At 37.0% G+C, this 23,503-nt stretch overlaps 1 protein-coding gene across 1 annotated transcript in view; it reads left to right on the forward strand.

Moving 5' to 3' along the window:
- STAU2 (staufen double-stranded RNA binding protein 2) overlaps positions 1-23,503 on the forward strand; it is a 341,604-nt gene that overhangs the window by 217,866 nt on the left and 100,235 nt on the right. The window contains exon 11 of the mRNA XM_011982001.1: positions 17,754-17,867. Coding sequence (XP_011837391.1) covers positions 17,754-17,867 — 114 coding nt within the window. The remainder of the gene's footprint in view (positions 1-17,753; positions 17,868-23,503) is intronic.

Here is a 23,503-nt window from a genome sequence, read left to right on the forward strand (position 1 = left end):
CTTGCAGTGAGCCAAGATCGCACCACTGCACTCCAGCCTGGGCGGCAGTGCGAGACTCCATCTCAAAAAATATATATAATATTAATAATAATAAATAAAAATTAAAAGAATTCTGACTCCTTTGAGATGGAAGGGACTTTAGATTTTATTCTAATATAAAATTTTATATGTAAACACATTTGGGAGTACATACGTAAAACATCATATTAGTAATGTAGTTTACTTGTTTTTACTTGATTTTAAACCCTGACAGATTTTAGGTTCTAGAAAGTTCTGCCATCTTAACATAGTCACATCAAAAAGCAGATACAACTATCAGAGAAAACAGATATTTGAAAAACTTTCAAATTTTTTTTTATCCGTAGCATTATCTCTTTTTTTTTTTTTAAAGCATAAGAAAAGTACAGGCTGGATGAGGTGGCTCACACCTGTAGTACAACCTGGGCAACAGACAGAGCAAGACTGTGTCCCAAAATAAAGTCTAGAATCAAGTCCTAAAATGGAACATTTGAACCATTGCTGGAAAACAGTGCTAGGTTTACAGTTTGAAAAACTCTTACTAAGGGAAAGATAGGTGGTAGATAGTATATTGTGAAGAGGTTTTCATAATTTCAGCATGTATATGAAGAATTAGATGGATATGAAGTTAATCTGCCCATGGAATGCCATCCCATTGAACACTGGAATTGATTCAGCTGAAGCACAGGACATGGAACATTTGTTTACTCACACTGGGCAGTACTCACTAAGGGCCTACAAATGCTGGGTAGCATGCTAAACATTGGACATGGGGAGTTATGGTCAAGTTGGAGACTGATAGGCAAATAAAATCAATATGCGGAAGAAGATAACCCACGGCCACAAATTAATCCTATCTCCTGGGATCAGTGCTCAAACATTACACAATGGTCTGATATTGGTGCAAGAAATTATGTATGTAATGCCTACCCCACATAATAAATGACATAGTAAGTATAACCTGATAACTGTTAACTCGAAGTGTGGTTAGTGATATCAAGAATTGTGAGTGGAGATGAACAGTTCTGATTGAAAGAATTAGGGAAGAGTTCATAGCAGAGGGAATATTTAAAATATGTTTTAAAGAATACTTCAAATTTTAAGGTGGATCAGAAAAGGAATTATAGGAAGAAGCATCAAAGCACTGAAAACATAAAAGGGCATGGTGTTTTAGAAAATAATTTAAAGTGGAAGCGGCTAGTGAGGAGGCTGAAAAAAATGTGTGTGTATTGTTGGGAGTTCGAATTTTTTTAGCCATTAGACAAATACCACTGACTTATCTTTAAAAGAGATTTGACATGATTGGTTAACAGAAACATAATTCTGTCAGCAGTGTAAAAGATGAACTAGACAAGAAAGAGACAGACTTGATAATAGACCAATTAGACTGGTTTTTAATGAATCCAGGAAAGAAAGAGTAAAGATTGAGTTAAGACAAAGCTGTTGGGCGTGGAGGAGTGGATCTAGGGTATAGTTGTCTAAGGCTCAATTGAGAAAATTAAATGATCTCTTGTGCTGACTTCAGAGAGGATGCTTTCACTAGCCTGGTTAGGGTGGAAGCTAGATTTACATAAGTTGAAAAGTAAGTAGAGACCATTTGAGGAATAAGTGAGATAGTTTGAGTGTGAGATGTTTTAGGGAAAGTTTTATTTTTAGTATGGATGAGATGAGTAAACTTAGAGGAACTTAACATGTTCCATTTTAAACGTGGAATTTGAGTTGCTTGTGGGATATTCACATGGATTTGTCCAGTAGGCAGTTGAAATCAGTCCGGTGATCAGTAAGAGAACATAGTACACACAGATTTGAGAGTCGTCAGTGTATAGATATAACTGAAGCCACAGAAACAGATAATATTGCTCAGGGAGAATGGATAAAGGCCTACAAGAGATTCCAGATGCATACTAACATGTAAGGGATTAATTTATTCATGAATTCAACCAGTATATATTGAGCACCTGCTGTGGACCAGGTATGCAACTTGGCACTGAGTATACAGCATGAAATTGATAGCCAGGGTTTCTGCTCTCAGTGAGCTCATCAGAGTGGTAGTGTGGAAGAGGGAACGGTTTGGTATAGGTGCAAGGGCAGATAAACACATCTGAACACGTACAATAAATTCAAATGGTGTTAAGCTCCTAATGTAACAGTTGCTTGGAAATTAGTTAATTGTGAGGTTAATTATGATTATGCAAAATATGAACCATGACTTAGTGTCTTCAGTTATGTCAGAGATAACTACAGTTAAGTGTTTTAATCAACCTTATTGATGTATAATTTACATGTGATAAAACACACCCATATTGTACAGTTTGATGAGTTTTGAAAAATGTATATAGTCACCAAAATATATACTACCACCATAATCAAGATGGGACTCTTTATTGCAAAAGATTTGCCTCCGCCTCTTTGCCGCCAATTTTCCTCACCTCCAGACAACCACATAATCCTTTATGGCACTAAAAATTAGTTTTGCCTTTTCACTGATTTCATATAGGTAGAATTATATAGTATTCACAGTTTTGTGTCTGGCATCTTTCACTCAGTATATTTTGAAATTCGTGCATGTTCCATGTTGCTAAGAATTAGTTTATTATATGTATATATACCACAGATTGTTTCAGTTTACCTGTTGATGGACATTTGGATTGTTTTCACTTTGGGGCCATTATGAATAAAGCTGTTTATGAACATTCATTTACAAGATTTTGTGCAGACATGTTTCCAGTTCTCTTGGGAAAATACCTTAGAGTGAATTGCTGGATCACATGGTAAGTGTACATACAATGTTATAAGAAACTTTCAGATTCTGTTTTAATGTGTTACATACATTACCTTCCTACCAGCAATGTATGAGGGTTGTACACATTAATATGGTCAGTCTTATTTTATTGAGAGTATAATGGTGTCTCATTGATATTTTAGTTTGTATTTCACTGATGACAAATGATATGAGCTTCATTTCATGTGCTTATTGGTCATTTGTATATCTTTGCCAGGTGTCCACATCTTTTACTCAGTTTCTAATTGGGATTTCCCCCCCATAATTATTGATTTACAAGAGTTCTTTATATCCTGGCCATAAGTCATTTGCATTACAAATATTATCTCTCTCCCTATGACTTGTGTTTTTGTTATCTTAATGTGATCCTTTGAAAAACAGAGGTGTTTCAATTTCAATGAAGTAAAATTTTCAATTTTCCCCCCTAAGGTTTATGCCTTGTTGGTCTCATCTGAGGAACTTTTGACTACCCCTAAGATCACAAAGATTTTTTATCTTAACTTTTCTTACAGACATTTAATGCTTTTAGCTTTTATGTTTAACACTAAGACCCACTTAAAGTTAATTTTTAATGTATGGTATGGGGTAAGAGTTGAAATTTATTTTTTTTCTCATAGGACAGCCAGTTGTTACAGGACCATGTATGTCATGTGTTGTGTTTTGTCTAGGCTTAAGCAAGGAATCTCTCCTCTTAATACTTAAAAGCATTAAGATATTTTGTATATCTTTGTTTTTCACCAATTTGATTATGGTACATGTAGGAGTGTTTTTAATCTAGTTTGGGATTCATTTAGCTTCTTAGAACTGTAAAATAATGGTGTGTTTTTTATTAACCATTTTTGGAATGTTTTGGACCACTATTTTTTCCAAAAAAGTTTTCTGCCTTTTCTCCTTTCCTTTTAAAACTCCAGTTGCACATATGTTAAATCTCCTGTTATTTTCCCACAGGCCTCAAAGGCTCCATTATTTTTCTTTAGTCTTTTGGATTATTGTGAAAAATTTCACAACAAATCTGACATTTCCATTCAGTTGTTTTTTATAGTTTCCTTTCTCTGTTGAGATTCCATATTTGTATAGATACTGAGATTATATTTTCCTTTAATTCTTTCAACATCTATATCATACCTGCTTTGAAGTTTTTTGTCAACTAAATCCAACAGCTGGACCCGTTAGGAGTCAATTTCTGTTGACTGCCTTATTCATGAGTGTAGTTTACCTTTTTCCCGATTTTTTCATATCTTTAGTTTCTGTTTGAAAAATGGACATTGTGGATAACGTGTTGCAACTCTGGATCATCATTTCTTCCCCAGATTAATACTTTTATTTTGGTTTTGGTTTTTGGTTAAGTTGCTTAGGCTAAAACTGCAAGCCTTATCTTCCCCATGGTGGTATCCCTCAGCCAATATACTCTACTCAGTATTTCTACCTTATAACTGCAGCATTTTCTCTTGTGGTCTCCTCTGTGCCTGCATCATATAGTGAAAGCCAATTTTTTGGTCTGAGTTTATGCTCATATTTTGGGGCCCACTTTCTTTGCCTTTTTTACTTTCTGGCATTTCCTCCTCTAAATTTCTAGCTGATCTGCCAGCCACACAGCCACTGATATTACAGGCCTATAAAGCTTTAGCATTCAATCATTTGAGCTGCATTCAGATTAGGGACTGCACTCTATTCAAAAAGTAGCAGACTTTCAAATCTCAACCAGTTCTCACTGGTTTCTGCCTACTTTTACATTGGGCCTTCCAAGATCTCCCTTGTGCATGTGAAGTTTAGCAGTCAGCTGGAATTGGGGTAAAAGATTCAGATTTAAAGTTGTGCCACTTCTGCAGCTTTCTCCTAGGATTTCTTCCCAAAATATCTAGTTCATTTGCCAACCCTAAACTCTTTCTCTGCGTCCCCCAGCGGGTAAGACTACAGTTTTCCACCAGTAGAACTATAAGAAGCACAAGATGAAAACAAAACCAAAAAGTCATGAACTCATAATTCTTACTGCATACATTTTGATCTTTCAAGGGAAATCTCTGCCCTGGTATCTGCCTGATTTTGGTAACATTCTAGTGTCTTCAAATATTTTTTTATTTTGTCTATACTTTGATATCTGCAAAATACTTTGTCTTGTGAATTCATTCTCCTGTTGTCAGAAGCTGGAATTCTACCAATTCTTTTAAAATATTCATTGAATTTACTAATTAATTGCTAACTGGTAAACTTGACATCTGTTCAAATAAAATAATTCAAAATATGGGAAAATCTCTAAATATAAGATATTCATTACATAATTGATTATATAAAAACACATTGGATTGAACAAAAGAAATTTATTCTCTCACAGTTGTGGCGGCCAGAAGTCTGAAATCAAAGTGTCGGCAGGGTTGGTTCCTTCTAGAGGCTCTGAGGAAGAATCTGTTCTGTGCCTCTTCTCTAGCTTTTTGTGGCTGCTGGCAATTCTTGGTTTTCCTTGGCTTGTAGATTCATCATTCCAGTTTCTGCCTCCATCTTCACATGGCCACCTTCTTTGCTGTCTCTTGGAGTCTACCCGAAATTCAGAATGATCTATTCCCAGATCTTTAATTACATCTGTAAATACTTTATTTTCAAAAAAGGTCACATTCAAAGGTACTAGGGCTACGCACTTGGACATACCTTTTAGGGTACACTGTTCATCTCACTGTATATCTTTTTTCCTTTATATATTTATTATTTTAATAAAATTTGGGGAAATTTTGGCCATTTTTTCCCCCCAAATGATTTGTCTCCTTTTTTCTCTTTTTCCTTCTGGAACTTCATTTACATGCATTTTAGATATTGTCCCACAGATTCCTTGAGGCGTTATTCATTTTTTTCCTCTTAGTTTCAGATTGTACAATTTTTTTTCTTCCTTTTTTTTTTTTTTCGGTGGAGTCTCACTCTGTCGCCCAGAGCTAGAGTGCGGTGGTGCAATCTCAGCCCACTGCAACCTCTCCCTCCCAGGTTCAAGCAATTATCCTGCCTCAGCCTCCTGAGTAGCTGGGACTACAGGCACTCACCACAACGCCTGGCTAATTTTTGTATCTTTAGTAGAGATGGAGTTTCACCATATTGGTCAGGCTGGTCTCAAACTCCTCACCTCAAGAGATCCACCTGCCTTGGCCTCCCAAAGTGCTGGCATTAGAAGCATGAGCCACCACACCTGGCCCAGATTGTACAATTTCTAATGACCTATAAGTTCAGTTGACTCCTATCTCCTTAATCCAGTAAATTTTTTTTTTTTACTTTGTGTAATTATATTTTTCATTTCTAGAATTTCTATATGGTCCTTTTCATTAGTTTCTGTTTCTCTGCAGAGATTTTCTATCCATTCATTCATTGCAGATATATTTTCCTATACATGCTCAAATATAGTTAGCATAGGTGCATTAAATACCATTTTTTATCCCCCCAGTTTCAACATCAGAGATGTATTGAGTTTGGTGTCTATTGATTGTCTTTTCTGCTGAGTATAAATCACCTTTTTCTGTTTATTCTATGTCAAGTAATGTTGGATTGCATCCTGACATTTGTGAATGATACATTATAGAGACTTTGGATTCTGTTTCCAGTCCTCTGAATAGTTTTGAGTTTTATTTTCCGAAGCACTTAATCTCGCTGGACTCAAATCCAAACTTTTTTCTTCTTGGACTTTCTTTTCCCTTAGTTTCTGGGGCAGTAGTCTCTCCTGACTCTCCATCAAATTCTGTGTCAAATGCTGCACAGAAAAACCTAATAGAGTTGGTATTTATGTGGTTACTGTTCCCTATTAGGGTGGCTTTAGTGCAAACTTTTTGCAGTGAAGTGAATGATAGAGGAGAAGGTTGAGGTAGTGGTAGAAATGCTTTCCTAGAGTAAAAATAGGACTATCTAAAAAAGAATCTGTCATAGGTAGTGGTATTTGCTACCAATTTGGATTTGTAGTTTAAGCACCAACTTATTTCTTCTTATCTTTTGCAAATCAAGTAGCTTTTATTGATGTTTCTTGGTTTAAGTTTCTTGGTCCCCATTACGGTGATTCTCATGCATAGGCCTATGTTATTATTTTTTTTCCTCTAAAACTCTGACTTAAGGAGAAAGCTTTTACTCCTCTTTTTCATGAAGCTTTCAATATTACAAGTTTCCAGGCCTTTATACTAGAAATGTTTTCTGCACCCTTTTTTCCTCTCCATATCAGAGGTAGACAGTACTACATTGCCCCACTGACTTTGTTTTTCTAATTAAGAGAAAATTTAGTACCCCCAGATTCCCTTCTTTCATTGTTTGAAGACTCTTTAAATATAAAATTCTGGCATGTAAAGAAAAACTTAAGTTTATTATCTATTCTTAATAGGCTCTTGGCTACCTTCAAGTCTCCTTAATTCATAGCACTGATGATTTTATTTCATATTGTAAATGGCCCTTAAAAAGGGATTTTAAACTTTCAGAAAAGTAAAAAAGTAGTACTGACTTTATTGTTACGGGTTATATTACCATAGTATAATTATCACTACCCGGAAATTTAAAACGATATAATACTCTTAACTAATGTACAGATTTTATTCAAATTTTGCCAGTTTTTCTACTAATGTCCTTTTTCTGGTCCAGAATCCAGTCTAGGATCCACATTGCATTTAGTTGTCAAGTCTCTCAAGTCTCTTCCAATCAAGTATCAGTTCTTCAGTCTTTCATAATCTTAACCCTTTTGAAGAAAATCGATTACCTATTTTGTAAAATGTTCTTGAATTTGAGTTTTCCTGATGTTTTCAAATGATTAGATTGAGGTTGTGCATTTTTGGTGAGACCATCTCAGAAGCTATACTGTGCCTATCTCAGTGCTCTTTATGTGACTCTTTATAATGTATTTCCTCTACATGCTTTTAGAACCACATTAGACAGTGCTAATTATATTTGCTTAAATGTCAAATATAATTTAGAAACCTCAAAAAGAGAAGGTAAGCCTGTTGTGTTTACCAATATTTATACTCTTTTTCGTGTTTGTTCTTCCTGCTTTTATAATTTCCTTTCTGTTTCATTAACTTAATTTTAGCCATTGTTTCAGGGTAGGTATGCTGGTGACAGACTATTTCTTTGTATTTGAGAATGTTTTGGGTTTTCCTTTCTTCCTCAAGGATATTTTTTCTGGATATAAAAGTCTGGGCTGACAGTTCTTTCAGCACTTGGAAAACGTTATGCCTGTTCCTTCTGGCATCTGTGGTTTCTGTTGAGAAACTACTGTCATTGTTTTACTTCTGTAGGTCAGGAGTTGTTTCTCTCTCTCTTCTTTCAAGATTTTTCTTAGCCTTTAATTTTCAGAAGCTTGATTGTGTGTTGATTTGTTTGTTTTTATCCTGTTGGGGCTTACCCAGCTTCTTAAAGGTGTAGGTTTATCTTTTACCAAAACTGGGTAATTTTTAAGCCATTATTTTTTTGAATTTTTTTCAGTCCCACTTATCTCTTCTCCTTCTGGGACCCTGATGACACAAGTTATTAGATCGTTATGATCTCACAGACCCTTGAAGCACTATTTGTTTTTTTCTCAGTCTGTTTTTCTCTGTTTTTCAGATTGGGGAGCTTATATTTTTCTATCTTCAAGTTCAGTGATACTTTCTTCTGTTCTTTCCATTTTGCTATGAAGCCCATCTACTAAGTTACCCTGTATTTCTTTCGTGAGACTATTTTTAAAAATCTGTTTCAAAAGTGTGTGTGTAATTGCTTATTGAAACATTTTTATGATGGCTACTTTAAAATACTTGTCAGATAAGTCTATCATCTGTGACATCTTGTTGGCATCTGATGATTGCCTTTTCTCATTCAAGTTGAGATTATTCTGGTTCTTGGTATAAGGGTGATTTTCTACTGAATTTTGGACATTTTGAGTACTATGTTCCTAAAATTTCTGTTTCAGTAAGCCTCCTCTGACATTGTACCAGTTAGGGAATAGGGGTGCTGCCTTTTTTCTGGAAGTTCACATTTTCCACCTAGCCTCTGTTGACATCTTCTTGGGAGGAGGCATATTGTTATAGCTGGGTGGTAGTAAAAGTCCTGACCTTCCACCATGCCTGTACTGACACCGCCCTGGCAAGGAGGAGTAGGACGCCCCATCATCACCAGGTACAGGTGACTGTCCAGGGATCCAACAGGGATGAAAATTCTGACTCCCCATTTGGCCTTCTCTGTCACAAGTTTAGCAAGGAAATTGGGTCACCTCATTACAGTCTGGTGAAGGGGAAAGTGTAGACTTCCAAATTGCCTTTTGCTGTTAGGAATGGAGGTGGATCTGCCATTTTTTCCGTGGTGTTTGCCTGGAGTAGGGCAGTTATTGCCTAAAAGATTTATATCTTGTTATATTATTATTTTTCTGGTCCTTTGGTTAGAAAGAGCAGACTTTCTTAGGACTGTTTTTTCCTGCCTATACCCATTGGCATTCTTAAGTTGCTGGCTTTTCTAGTACCCAGCCCAGGATATGTAAAGCAAAAAGAAAACTCAGTAATTCACCACTGTATTATTCCTTGGGTCCCAAAGACCTTAGTCAGTCTTCCACCTTCTCTCCACATTTCACAATCCCCTTATGCTTATTTTATGTATAAGGTCCAGAGCTTTTTGTAGTTAAGCAGGAAAAATAAGGAAAAGTTAATCTATTTCATCTTGTCTGGATGTGGAAATCATAAATGGTCTGTCATAAATGTAACTGTATTTTCAATTCAAATATATATCATACATTTTGAAAATCTGTAATTCCTGAGTAGAAAGCACCATGTTAAAATATTTTTGTAAAAAAAATTAAATGCCATTATGAATTAAGCCAGTATATAATAAGATTTGTAAGGTCTTGTGTTTGGTATCTGTTTTTTGAAGTGATATTCAATACAACAGAATTCTAATACATTAGAAATAGTAGAGTTTGCCCCATAGAGAAAAGAGTTTGTATTGGTTTGATGGTATACTGACTACCTGTGTAACCATAATTTTCCTTTAATGTTGAAAAGAATTTTTCTTATTAAAAGGTTAATTCTTTACAAAGCCCTTTACCATTTAATGTGGCTTCTTTTACATACGTAAATGAATGCATATGGATATGTCAAAACGTGAGTGCACACTGCCAGAGAGGGAAGTTCCTTTTCTGGTAGACATGAAACTGTTAAAAAATCACTTAGTGTTTTCTTTTGATGGAAATGTAAAACTAAAATAATTGTTTGTGTATGTGTGTGTAAGTGTAATTTATGTTCTAATTAGCTGTCTCCCTAGACCTTCACTGGCATAGTTAATGGAAGCTAAAAAGCAAAGAGCAGGCCAGGTGCGGTGGCTCACGCCTGTAATCCCAGCACTTTGGGAGGCCGAGGCAGGCAGATCACGAGGTCAGAAGATCAAGACCATCCTGGCTAACACAGTGAAACCCCATCTCTACTAAAAATACAAAAAAATTAGCCGGGCGTGCACCTGTAGTCCCAGCTACTCGGGAGGCTGAGGCAGGAGAATGGCATGAACCCGGGAGGCTGTGCTTGCAGTGAGCCGAGATCGCCCCACTGTGCTCCAGCCTGGGCAACAGAGCCAGACTCCATCTCAAAAAAAAAAAAAAAAAAAGCAAAAAGCAAATGTTTAGGATTTTTGTCATGTACATGCTTGTCACTTACTTAAGAATGTTATTATCCCCCTAAACAATGCTGACATCACATCTGTTGCATTTGTTAGATAATTTTTATCTGTGGCTTACACAAAAAAATAAATTTTTATACTTTACTGCCAGATTTTGATTATCAAATATAAGCATGTAATTTTCAAAGCTTAGCTAAAACATAGGATTTTTAAAAGAGAGAAAAGATAATTCCAAGTTGTGTCTCAGTCTGTGTAATATGATTTCCTTCATTTATTTATCCTTGTCCTTTTAGAGGCAATGTGACAAGCATGTTGCATTTAGAGTGAAACAGATTATGCATCAACTAAAACACTGGTACACGACCAAGCATGTTAAATGTATGTTCACATTTTTGTTACAAAGAAGTGGATATGGTGTTTGTTAGTTATGGAAAGGATTGGGAAAAAAACTGAAGAGACAGTAACAGATATTATTCTCATTAGTATTACTCTCAATAATTATATATCTTATCATTTATGTTATTACATTATGAGTGGATGTGTTATAATAAGACTATGATATTTATTAATGCTAATCATGAGCTAGCTACAGTTCTATATACTTTTCGTGGATAAATTAATTTTGTTTACTTATACATTAATTAGTTATAAATAGAACTAACATAATGTAGATTTGTACTGTTGACTATAGTTAAATAAATACAATAATTTACATGTCATCAAGTGATCTAAAAAAGTAGTAAAGAACATTTTGAAACCAACTTAATCTACTTATTTAGTTCAATATTTATGAAAGAAAGCTGTTTTGCGCCTTGCTAAGAACATGCTATTTTGTCTTAATAAAGATTTAGGTCCTTTGTACAACTGGGGTGCAGACGCTGCAAGAATCAAGCATATTTTGAGTCTCTTAAGATTTAGTGTTAAACTGTCACTCTTCAGCTCTTTGCTGCCTGTACCCTTCTGTGCAAGGCCTCTGTGCAGTACCTACAGTGGAATTGCTACCTACTGCTGTGAAGTCAACTCCACAGTTAATGAATCTGAGGTGTACTCATCAAATATATGTTTTCTTAACACAGTGATTGTGCTGTGTGTCACATACCTTAATGATCTAACAAGGAACTTTCTTTAAACATAGGTCTTTTTTATACCCTCCTCATTTTTGTTCCATAGAGGGTGGCCATTAAAAACATCTGACAGATAAGCAGTTAACCCAGTTCCCTGCTGAGATTAGTAAAATATTTAGTAGTCATGCAACATCAAGAACTTTTAGCTCTGCAGGAAATAGTTTGACTCAACTTCTTTTCAGAGCTGGTGGTAGGAAATTTAAATTTTTATTTGGATGGTCCCTTATATTTTCAAAACAGCATGAAAAAATTTCACACACGTAGCATTTTATGTAATTTGAAACCATTCATTCATTCATTCATTCATTCATTCAAATAGAAACAGGGTCTCCTCTCTCTCTGTTGCCCAGGCTGGTCTCAAACTCCTGGCCTCAAACAGTTCTCGTACCTTGACCTCGTAAAGTGCTGAGATTACAGGTGTGAACCACAGTGCCTTGTCTGTTTTCTTAAATTCTATGAATATTTGAAGTGATTCTATGAATACTTCCTGATTTTCTCTTCAGAAAAAAGGAAGTCTTTAGACTGGCAAAGTCAATATCAGAATCCTAAAGTATAATATCTCATCTGGGTTCAGAAGAGTACATATCAAACTAGGAAATGTAGTATACCATCTCAAGTATAGTGTCTCATCTGGGTTTATGAGATTACAAATCAAACTAGGCAACTTATCTTAAAAATTATAGATTTGCAAATTTCAAAGAAAGCCATCTTTTTTAATTGATATATTGAAATTTACAACTCAGCTTTCAGTGGAATAGTCTTTGTAAATTCATGAGAAAGAAACAAAGTATCAATTTATAGTAGTTGATGGTGTTATAAATCCAGAAGAAGCTCTACATCATTATAAAAATCAAGATTGCTTGCTCACATTTTAGAGTACCAAAGGCAGCAAAATGATATAATTTATAAATAATAAATCTTAAACTGTTGATAAACCAAACTCTGAAGTATTTTTAAAGAGGTCTATTCTAAGCCAATGAGTGACCATAGCCCAAGGAACAGTCTCAAGAGGTCCTGAGAAAGTGTGCCCTAGGCATTGTAGTTACATTTTAGGGAGACAGGAATTGTAGGTAAAATCAAATCAATACATGGAAGGTGCATATTGGTTCATCCTAAGGAGGCAGAATATCTTGAAGCTGTGGAAGGGGCTGGGTGGGGAGTGAAGGAGTTGGGTGGCTTACAGGTCATAGGTAGATTCAAAGATTTTCTGATTGGCAATTGGTTGAAAGTGTTAAGCTTTGTCTAAAGACTCAAAGTCAGTTTAGAAATAAATGCTTAAGATAAAAGGAATGGTTGTGGAGGTCAAGGTTCTTGTTATGTAGATGAAGCCTCATAGGTAACAGCCTTCAGAGAGAATAGATGGTAAATGTCTCTTTTCAGACCTTAAAGTTGTCAGACTCTCATTTTTTAAATTTTTTATATTTTTGAGACGGGGTCTCGCTCTGTCACCCAGGCTGGAGTACGGTGGTGCAGTTATGGATCACTGCAGCCTCAAACTCCTGGGCACACCACCCCTGGCTAATTCTTTTTGTAGAGATGGGGTCTCCCTGTGTTGCCCAGGTTGGTCTGAAACTCCTGGGCTCAAGGGATCCTCCTCTGTTGGCCTTCGAAAGCACCGGCATTACAGGTGTGAGCCACCGTGCTCAGCCCAGACTCTCATTTCATCTCTTAGACCCAGGAAAGACCTAAAAAGGGGGAGGCTTGGCCACATTAATGGAGTTTCTCTACAGGCGCAGGTTCCTCCCACAAGAGACTGCTTTGCAGGGCCGTTTCAAGGTATGTCATATAAATATATATTGGGGTAAAATATTTTAATTTCCTTCAGGGCCTGCTATCTGTCATATGATGCTATACCAGAGTCAGGTTGGAACTTAGAAGCATATTGCCACAAATAACATGTTTCATCAGTCTTATGATCTCTATTTCAATGTTAATGTTGGTTAGTTATGCCTAAAATGACTGCGATATCCAACCTCCCTTTCTGTCATGGCTGGGAATTCAGTTTTTCAGGTTTCTCTGAGGTCCCCTTGACTCAGAGGGGGTCTATTAAGTTGGTTGCTGGGGCCTTAGGATTTTATTATTGGTTTAAAAAACACAGGGTGATGACTCTTTTGTAATTTTCTATAATTACCTTTATTCACCTTTCATAAAAATCAAGGTCCTATGACATTGTGCATTGGAATTTTTAGGGCCACGTTTGTAGAAATGCACTGCTTTGTTCTAGCAGAAAGAGTTTACCCAGTCAGTTCTGAAGATTTGTGTGTTACAGACACAATGAATGGAATTTTGTTGCCCTAAGTATTTTAATATAGTGTTCTAAGATTCCTGGTTCCTGCAAATGCTTTGAATCATAAGAGGCATTTTTAGACTTAGAAGAGTGAATTTCAAAATGTCATTCACATATTTTTTTAAATTCACAGTTTCATGAACACTGATATTTTTATTTCCAGGAAGAAAATATATACCTGAAGAAAGCCATATTTAACTTGTCTTTATGAGTCATTGGTTGAGTATGTAAAATATGACTTTTTCTTAAGGCCTTTTATCAGCATATTATTACGTTTAATTTGAAATTGGGTCCTCAAGCAAGAGTTTCATGTTTTTTCCTACATATTTTTATCTGGTTTACTGAGCAGTCTCAATGCAGTAGGGATGTAACACAGAATGATTTTCTATTTCTCCAGTCACCCCCTTCCTCTGTGTCCTGCCACATCTCCCATTCATGTTCCTTTGTGATATCTTTGGCAAATTCCATAGTTTTCTGGCTAGCTTTTAGTTTTTAAAAATCTAATGCATCAGTGTCAAACTCCAAGTTCATATCCTTCCATTGCAAGCCATCCATTTTGGCTCCAGAGACTTAGAGGGAGAGTGTACATTGATCTCTTTCACTCCTCCTGTCACTCCAGCATCTGTATTTGTGATTGGTGGGGTGGGAGCTTAACCTGGCTCGGAGACATCTTCCTGCACACTTTACCTCTATTACTGCTCTGGAGGATTGGAGGGTGACTAGGGTAGAGGAAGCTGCTACTCATCCTGGTTTCATCCACTCCTGGTGGCCTCCATTGTGCTTTTCCATGTACATCATGTCCATGTCTCTTGAGTCAGTGGCCTCCTGTGGCCCTGGGGTAAAGCCACGTTTCCTTTGGGCTTTACCAGTGGTCTGTGCTCTGCCCCTCTGTTGGTGAGTGTTACTTTAGCTGGCCTGAGTAGCCCCTTGGCTTCTGCTGGGATTCTCTCATGCTGTTCAAGGTCCATGGGGGTAGGAAGTGATCATATCTTCCTTTATCTTTTTGTTTTTTCAGGTACACTACCTACCTAGGACTCCTTCAGTAAGCTCTCAGATACCTCCAAGCCCAATTTCTATATTTTCATATGCTTCTAAACTGCCAGGGACATACAGCAAACTCGGTCAAATTTTCTATTCAAAAGGGGCCTACAGTTTTGGTTCTCAGCAAGCCTCCCACCAGGGAGTGAAATGTCAGCCTCCCCTTCTTGCAGGTATTCCCACTCTCTATCAGCTATTCTCTTAGAGCTACCCACTCGCTGGAAATACTGTATTTCTCATCAGGCTGACAATCCAGATGATTCCCTCCTGATGCCCCCCCCCCCATCCTTTGTTCCTTTGTGTGTTCTTTGTGATTGGATCAGTTGTACTGACTTTTACAAGGGGGGTTGGGGGAAAGCCTAGCCCTAAATATTGGCAGCTCTCTAGAGCTTCTTTTGGTTTTGACCATGGGTCTTGGTGTCAATTCTGGGCCAATAGGAAAAAATCTCACTGAGATTAGGTTATTTTGTGAGTGATAAAAAGCCCAGTGGCTTAAACAATACAGCAGTTATTTTTTTTGTCACTTAAAGGTCCATAAGCTTGCAGGCTACAGCTGGCATGATGGTTCTGTTCCATGAAGTCCTCATGGACCCAGGTCCCTTCCAATTCACTACTCTCATCTAGGTTTTGGCCTTTGTCCTCATGGTCAAGATGATAATACCTACACTCCAAACAGCAGGTTGGCAAACCGGATAGAAAAGAGCAAAACGCACGCACTTGAAACCTCTTTTAAAAGTTTTCAGGAAGCTGCCGCGTAATTCCTTCTTTTACAGTCTACTTAGTTATATCGCCAGTTGCAAGGGAACCTGGAAACTATGGTCTTTATTCTTTGCTTCCAAGTGCCTGGCTAAGAATTACTGTGGAAGAATTTTGGAGGACAACTAGCAATCTCTGTCACATCATTGGGTGCTGTGACATCTTTGGAGCTGTGTGCTAACTTGCACCTTTACATTTATCTTTCATATATGAGTTATATATGTAAACACACTCATATTGAATGTCTGTAGGACACAGTGTTTTATTAGGTACTTGCAGGCTTCACAGTGAATTGTATACAGTTGGGAGAAAAGTTATATCTCTCAATAATGATATCTGAGTCACTGATGGAAATGAAGTTTAAAGTTTATTTTTTTGACTGCGATTGTCCTATTTTTGTCCTTTCTAATTTTCATTTCTCTAGGAGAAAGAATAGAGCTGCAGTAAGTCAGCTGACATAGAAGTGTGTTTACTGTCACTGTATATTTAGGAGATTGTCATGTCTTTCATACAGACTTTCAGTTGGTGTCGAAGGGGTAATTATATTTTATTAAATTTTAAAAGAGCATGTTTTATAATAGCACTATATCAGACATAATAGTTTAACCGTACCATAAATGATTGTGAACTGTTGCTATTATAGTGTCAGCATTTATTGGCTTTTACATAAACCTGTTACGTGATAAGTTTCATTTTTCCCCTTCATACCTAGTTGCTGCATAGTAAACAACACTTCCACATTCTTGAACTCGTATACATCGACTGAGCTTTTAATTTGCTCAGGAAGTGTAAGATGGTGAATTAGAACGGTTGTCAAACCTTTTTCCCCAAGGTTAACTTGGTAAAAATATTTTTTATAACAAAATCTTTATAGTACTTTGGGAATAAGGCTTTTATGTTGACTTGATTTGAGCTTTAAACTACTTTTATAGATTCCCAGGAGGAAGTTTCCCTACCTCCAGGAAAAATGATGGCCGTTCTTAACAGCCCTAGTGGTTTAAAAAACTTGAATTATTAAGCCATTAGACTGGGTTCATATTGTAATTTTCAGTCAGATCCATATTATACATGATAAAATAAACGTAGGCCATATTCTGCAATAAAAATATATGGACATTATGCAGCAATTAGAATAAAACGCAAGACAAGGAAATAACTCAGGTATAGAATAAAAACCAAGACAAGGAACTAACTCAGGTATGTGTTTTAATTTTCTTCCTCACAAATTCAAGATTTTCACTTAAGCCTTTATCCTAAATCTATACACATTTAACATATTGAGCAAGTTATAGCTAATAAAACCAATTTTCTCTCTAATAAGTAGGAACCCCATTTTATTCTATAGGCATATTTTCATTAATTTTATTACAAAAGTGATGCTCTTTTTACTTAATTAGCTTACAATTTTAAAAACCTGGAAGTTTTTGACAGTAGATAAATGGAAGGATGGAAATTTTCTTAATGAGAAGATGGACTCAAACTCTTCCCCCTTCCCCATGTACCCTACCTCTGATGTGGAGTGTCTTACATGTGGCTTTAATAAAGGTTAGTTGTATTTAACTAAATGAAAGATAATATTGTGACCACTTTATTTTGGTCTGCACATTACAAATCATTTCAGTTTAATTCAATTTGATCGTAATGTCACAATTTCAAACAGAACATGATATACTGATATATATTCAACAGTGGTTTTGTAGGGACTATACTGTAGAAATAGAAGAGTGTCAATACCAATTATGTGGCAGTCATATACACATGCAGTCAAAGAGGAGAGAAAATTCAGGTTGACAAAGTTACATTAGAATCAGATGAACTTTGACTTCAGCTTATGGTTGAGCCCTTTGTGGATCATGTATTATAAAAAGCTGGACTTGAAAGATAGGTGTAGCATTTAGTTGTGAATTTTTCTACTAGCTGTAATGTAAAAGCACTTTGCATAGCATTTCCTAAACTCCCTTAAATCCTCAAAAAGACTTAAGATGGGATTAATAGATTCAATTCAAATCCTAGATATTAGAGGGGTTCAGTAAGGTTTTAGATATTTAAAGTGTGTTCTGTGTAAATTACTTGAATTTTCCTGAAATCTAGACCCTTTGCAAAAGGACCTATTGCATCTGTCCCTTCTGAAAATGGTGTTCAGTGGATTGCGTGTGTTCTGTTATAGGTTCACTACTGTGATAGACAAAGTGGCAAAGAGTGTGTGACCTGTCTGACATTAGCCCCTGTGCAGATGACTTTCCATGCTATTGGAAGCTCCATTGAAGCCAGCCATGATCAGGTATAATATGCCACTGCCATTTTGCTGTGTTATGGCCCAGCTTGGAAATGGAAGGCCATCAAAATGGAAGCTATGTGCACACACGCAGCTTTGCTTTCCTTAATACGTTATCCGCTAGCATCATCTGCTAGACTTGAAAAATCAAAATTGATTGTGTTGGGAAATTGATATCATAGGAGATTTAAATTATTTTAGACTTCTTGTTTGCAGTTCATTATTATTTTAAATATAGAACTATTTTATAAGAAAGAAATAGTTGCCCCACAGGTTATTTTTATCTTTAATAGTTATATATGAGAGGAAGGGTCAACAAAACAATATAGATAACAGTGGAGTCTCACTGTAATACACTCATTTGGTTCTGTTAAAAAGAGTGTTGTATTATAGCATTACAGAATGTACAGTGATACGTCACTTAATGACAAGGATATGTTGTGAGAAATGCATCATGGGGTGATTTTGTTGTTGTGCAAACATCACAGAATGGACTTACACAAACCTAAATAGTAGAGCCTACCACACACCTAGGCTATGTGGTAGAGCCTCCTGCTCCCAGGCTACAAACGTGTACAGCTTGTTACTGTGTTGAATACCACAGGTAATTGTAATGCAATGGTATCTGTGTATTTAAACATAGAAAGGGTACAGTAAAAATATGGTATTGTAACCTTCTGAGAGCACAATTATATTTGTGGTCTGTTATTGACCAGAACATCATCATGCAGCACATGACTGTACATAGAACAACTGTGTAAACTTTCAGAGCCATCAACGTAGTCCCATAACTTGGGATATTATTGAAATGAAGTTCCAGTGTTGTTTTTACTTTTGAAGGTTTATTTCTGAAATAAAGCTAAAAATCTGAAAAGTGTATTGTTTCTTGATAAACAAATTCCTTTTATTGTTTAGATAGCAGCTTGAGAATACATCCTGTTTACAAAAAAATACATATTTTTCATTAAAATAATCACTTTAGACTAAACTAATGTTCTAAATCATAGGATTTCTGGCTTGGAGTCAGAGTAAATAGACATACATAGTTTGCTGTATGACTAACCAGTTATGCTTTCTAAATTAACCATTCATGTACAGAACAACTATAATCCAGCTTTATATCCATTTTTCAGTAAATTTGAGGACTTACTAATAGTCTTACCTAACTAATCTTCTTTTCTTCTATACCTCTTGCTTGGAAAGAATAAATAGGCTATCTTCTCAGACTCATGATTTATCATTGTCCAACTCAAACAAGATCTTGGAAAACATTCTTAAGGACACACCTTTCTAGTTCACAATGTCTCTGACATTGTTTGTTTCCAGTCATTATTCATTCATTGTGGGAAAGTATTGTGATATTTAGGGAAGATCAAATAATTGATGGTCAGAAAATCAGAGTTTTAGGAATGAACCATAGTCTAGGTTTGCTGCAGCTACCTGGATGGATTCTGTTACTTCCTTGCAACTGTTTCCTGGTTATGTTAAATGAAGGAGTTGGGTTAGATGACTTACTGACTTACAAGATCCATTCCAGTGCTGTTATGATTCTATAGCTGATCTTCCTGGTCTAGGTTGAATGAGCCCAACCAAAAATAAACAATTGTAGCATATTAATGTGGAAAGCAGCTTAGAGACCACTCCAGTGCCTCTGAGGGTTTTACTTTGACATACGCCCTAGCTGTAGAAGAGAGTGCAGTAGGAACCTGAGGGGCATGGCCTAAATTAGCTTACAGCAGAGTATTACATTCCCTTGTATAAACTATAAATTGTAAGCTAGGTGCTAAGGATACATGAGGAGAATGTCAGACATGGTTCTTGCTCTCAGTCTAGCAACTTCACCTTTGTAAATACTGGGCGAGTACAGTGTAATTAACTTTATATCTATCTATGTATCCACTCATGGTAGAGGCAAATGTCAAAAGCAGCATGGGATACCTGTCTTGGAAAGGATTCTTCTAAGACTGAGCAAAGAAATGAAAGAGTGCATCAGTAACCCACACCTCTGAAAAGAGCAACCCATTGTTCACACAGGTGGCATGTTGCTGTAACACTGGAGTGAGAGTGCAGACTGGGATCAAATGCAGTTTTGCCTTGAACTAGCTCTGAGACCTTGTTTCTTCACCTCTTGGGGATTTGGCTTCTTCATATGTAAGATAATGAGGCTAATTCGGGCTTGTGCCAAGTGCCTATGCCAAGGTACTCAAAGTTCAGGGCTACTCTTCACCCATATGACACCTTTGCAAATTAGAAAAATAGTACCTCTTCCTCAAGGCATTTTACTGCCATCTGACAGAAATATTTGTAATAAATCACAATAACTGCAGTGTGAATGCACCCCATTGAGGTGTGCAGTGTACACCTGCACGATTGTACATAGACTCACTACATCTAACTGAATGTCAGTTGCACTCAGTGATAACTTAAGACATTTTTATATTAAAGCAAATACAACTATTTTATGGATGACAAATTTGCATGAAATTTTAAGATAGAAACTTTCAGGAAATGTGTTGATGATGGTCAAATTGGTAGATGAATAGATGACTGAAATAAATGACAGACAGGAATAATCATCCTGTACATCAAACACTATTGTAGTGGCCTAGGAGGTGGAAAGTAGGTGGCGTGATCACTGCTCCTCTCTTGTTCTTGGATAATTGGGCTCCCTGGAGAAAGTAGACACAAAATAAACCCCCACTTCATACCCTCTGGCTTTTCTGCATTATGTTGCCATTACCCTCTCCCCAACCTGAGGGTCTGTCTAAGGAAAACGTACTCCTTCACCATAGCAGCATCAGCTTGATCTCATAAGGTGGAAAACTTGGACCACTAAATGCTTTTTCACCCATTAATTTGTAAATGCTAGTAAACAGGGAAACATTTTAAAGCAAGAAAAATCATAATCATTTTTTTAAAAGTTTCTAATCATAATCCATTTGTCCCAATGCAGTTGACCAAACAGATTTGGTATTCTGAGAAAAAAAGTATATGTGAAATTTGGAAGTGGTCCTTCTTAGGAAACTCAGGTTGTTCTTACCTGTGTGGAAAACGAAGACAAGAAATGGAAGAACTCTCTATACTTGAACCTTTATAGCTTATCTTCTTGTTTTTTAAAAATGTAACTCTAGGAACTTAGCGAAGTGGAAATTGAATATATTACCTTGTGCATTCATTTGCTGTATTAAAGGGTAACAGGACAGAGACTGTTAAGTGAAATTTCTCTATCAGAAGTTGATATGGATATGCAAAATGATCAGGGGAAAGATTCAATACCATCTACATGCTGATGATGTCCAAATTTATAGAACACTTTGTTCCCTGACTCCCCCTACCATGCGTGCTCCTACCTCTTCTGTCCTTTCCTCTGTCCCAGTGAATGTTACCATCATTACCTTGTTGCTCAGACCATCCTTGGAGCTTTCCTTGAACCCCTAGTCCCCCTCACATGCTACATATTGTCCCAGTATCTCTTCCTCTAAATTATGTCTCTGACCTGACCGCTTCTCACCACCTCCAATTTTACCATTCTAGCTTAAGTCACTATCATTTTTAACCTCGATGACTGCAGTAGCCTCTAAACTAGCCTCATTTTTTCTACCTTTGTTCTACTGTGGTCTCTCTTTCACATATTATTTTGAGACAGAGTCTTGCTCTGTCACCCAGGCTGGAGTGCAGTGGCACAATCACAACTTATTGTAGCCTCCGTCTCCTGGGCTCAGGCAATCCTCCCACCTCAGCCTCCCAAAGTGCTGGGATTATAGGCGTGAAAAATTAATCTGATTACATTACTCAACTGCACAAAACCTTCCAATGGCTTCCCATCACACCTCCTATCAAATGCAAACAATTTTGCTATGACACACGAACTCCTATATGATTTGGCCCCCTCCACTTCTCTAACTTCAATTCCTACCACTTTCCTGTTCATCAGTTCTGTCCCAGTCTTCCTGGCCTTGTTGTCAGTTACATGATGGTTGGTGAAAGAAACCACGCGAAAGGCTACATACTATAGATTCCATTTATATGACCTTCTGGAAAAGTCAAAACTATAGAGATAGAAAACAGATGAGTGGTTGCAGGGGCTGGGGATATGGAGGGGGATTAACTACAAAGTATCATGAGGGAATTTTGGGAGGTGATGGAAATGTGTTACATCTTGATTGTGGTGGTAGAAACATGACAGTATGCATTTGTCAAACTCACAGAAACTACACTCTCAAAAGGGTGAATTTTACTGTATATAGATAATACTTGATTAAACCTAATGTTTAAAAAAAAAAACCCAGCAAGATTCATTGCTTTATCACCTACTCATGCAGTCTTGAGTCCGAGGAAATGTGAAGGATGCCATCCTTTTGCCTCTCCTGTGCTCTCTTGGTGTGTTGGCTCCACCTTGGAATGCACTAAATTTAACCCATAGCCTGGTTTAGAGCTTCTCCAAATGCCAGTGATTAGTTAAGGCCTGCTTCAGACTTTTTTTTTTTTTTGAGATGAAGTGTCGCTTTGTCGCCCAGGCTAGAGTGCAGTGACGTGATCTTGGCTCACTGCAACCTCCGCTTCCTGGGTTCAAGTGATTCTCCTGCCTCAGCCTGCTGAGTAGCTGGGATTACAGGCGCATGCCACCACGCCTGGCTAATTTTTGTATTTTTAGTAGAGAAGGGGTTTCGCCATGTTGGGCAGGCTGGTCTCGGACTCCTGACCTCATGATCCACCCACCTCGGCTCCGCAAAGTGCTGGGATTACAGGCGTGAGCCACCACACCCAGCCCAGACTTCTTAAAGTAATTATCAGTCTTCAAAAAGTGGTCTAAGCCCGCTCCTGTCTGACTTTAGGGAAGACGTCTGTAGGCCAGAGTTTCCTGTCCTGGAACCCTGAATTCTCATCCAGACAGTGGGCAGTCGTTCAGGCTGGGTTTGCCTGGAGGTCCCCGTGGTGTCTTGAAGAGAATGTTTTGACATTTGTTTACCTTATTCACAACAAATATATTAGAAATTCACAGTCAAATTAGTTTAATTGTCCAGAATAAAAACATAGCTTAAATTTTCAGATACAGATTTCTCAGCAAACATGAGCTAACTGAACAACTGTGTGTAGGAATACTCCTTTAGACACTAGCGCATACAAAGGTCACTGATTTACAGTCTTAGTCCTTGCTGAGCCAATTGTCTTATGAAATTTCGAACTTGTCATTTATTTTTTAAGATTGAGCTGGTGAGGGTTTTGCTTAATATTTTTCAGTATATCCTATTTGGAGGTTGGTTGTATTGGTTAGTGTATGTTATTAAAAGCAACATTCTTAGTAATAGTTCAGGAGGGTTTTGTAGTCTCCTAGCTTGATGTAACTCACCAAATATTATTCTTGACTCTGTCATGACACCCTTTCTACATGTTTCCTCATCACTTTTGGATGTTACTATCTTTTCCTGTCTCTTATAATTACATTAGTCACCTTCTAGTTACAGCCCCAAAGTCATAAACTTCCTTCCCTGTCGTTGTTTTCTTTTTATTCATCTTCATTCTGATTGCATTGTCAATATCACCAAATCTCACAAAGATTGGGTAAGTAGATGTAGCTTAGTAAAAACACTGTAGCTTCTAATTTCTAGTTGATAGTTTTATTGCTGCCTACCTTATTGCGT

Source organism: Mandrillus leucophaeus, unplaced genomic scaffold, assembly GCF_000951045.1.
Source record: "Mandrillus leucophaeus isolate KB7577 unplaced genomic scaffold, Mleu.le_1.0 Scaffold233, whole genome shotgun sequence".
Lineage (NCBI taxonomy): Eukaryota > Metazoa > Chordata > Mammalia > Primates > Cercopithecidae > Mandrillus > Mandrillus leucophaeus.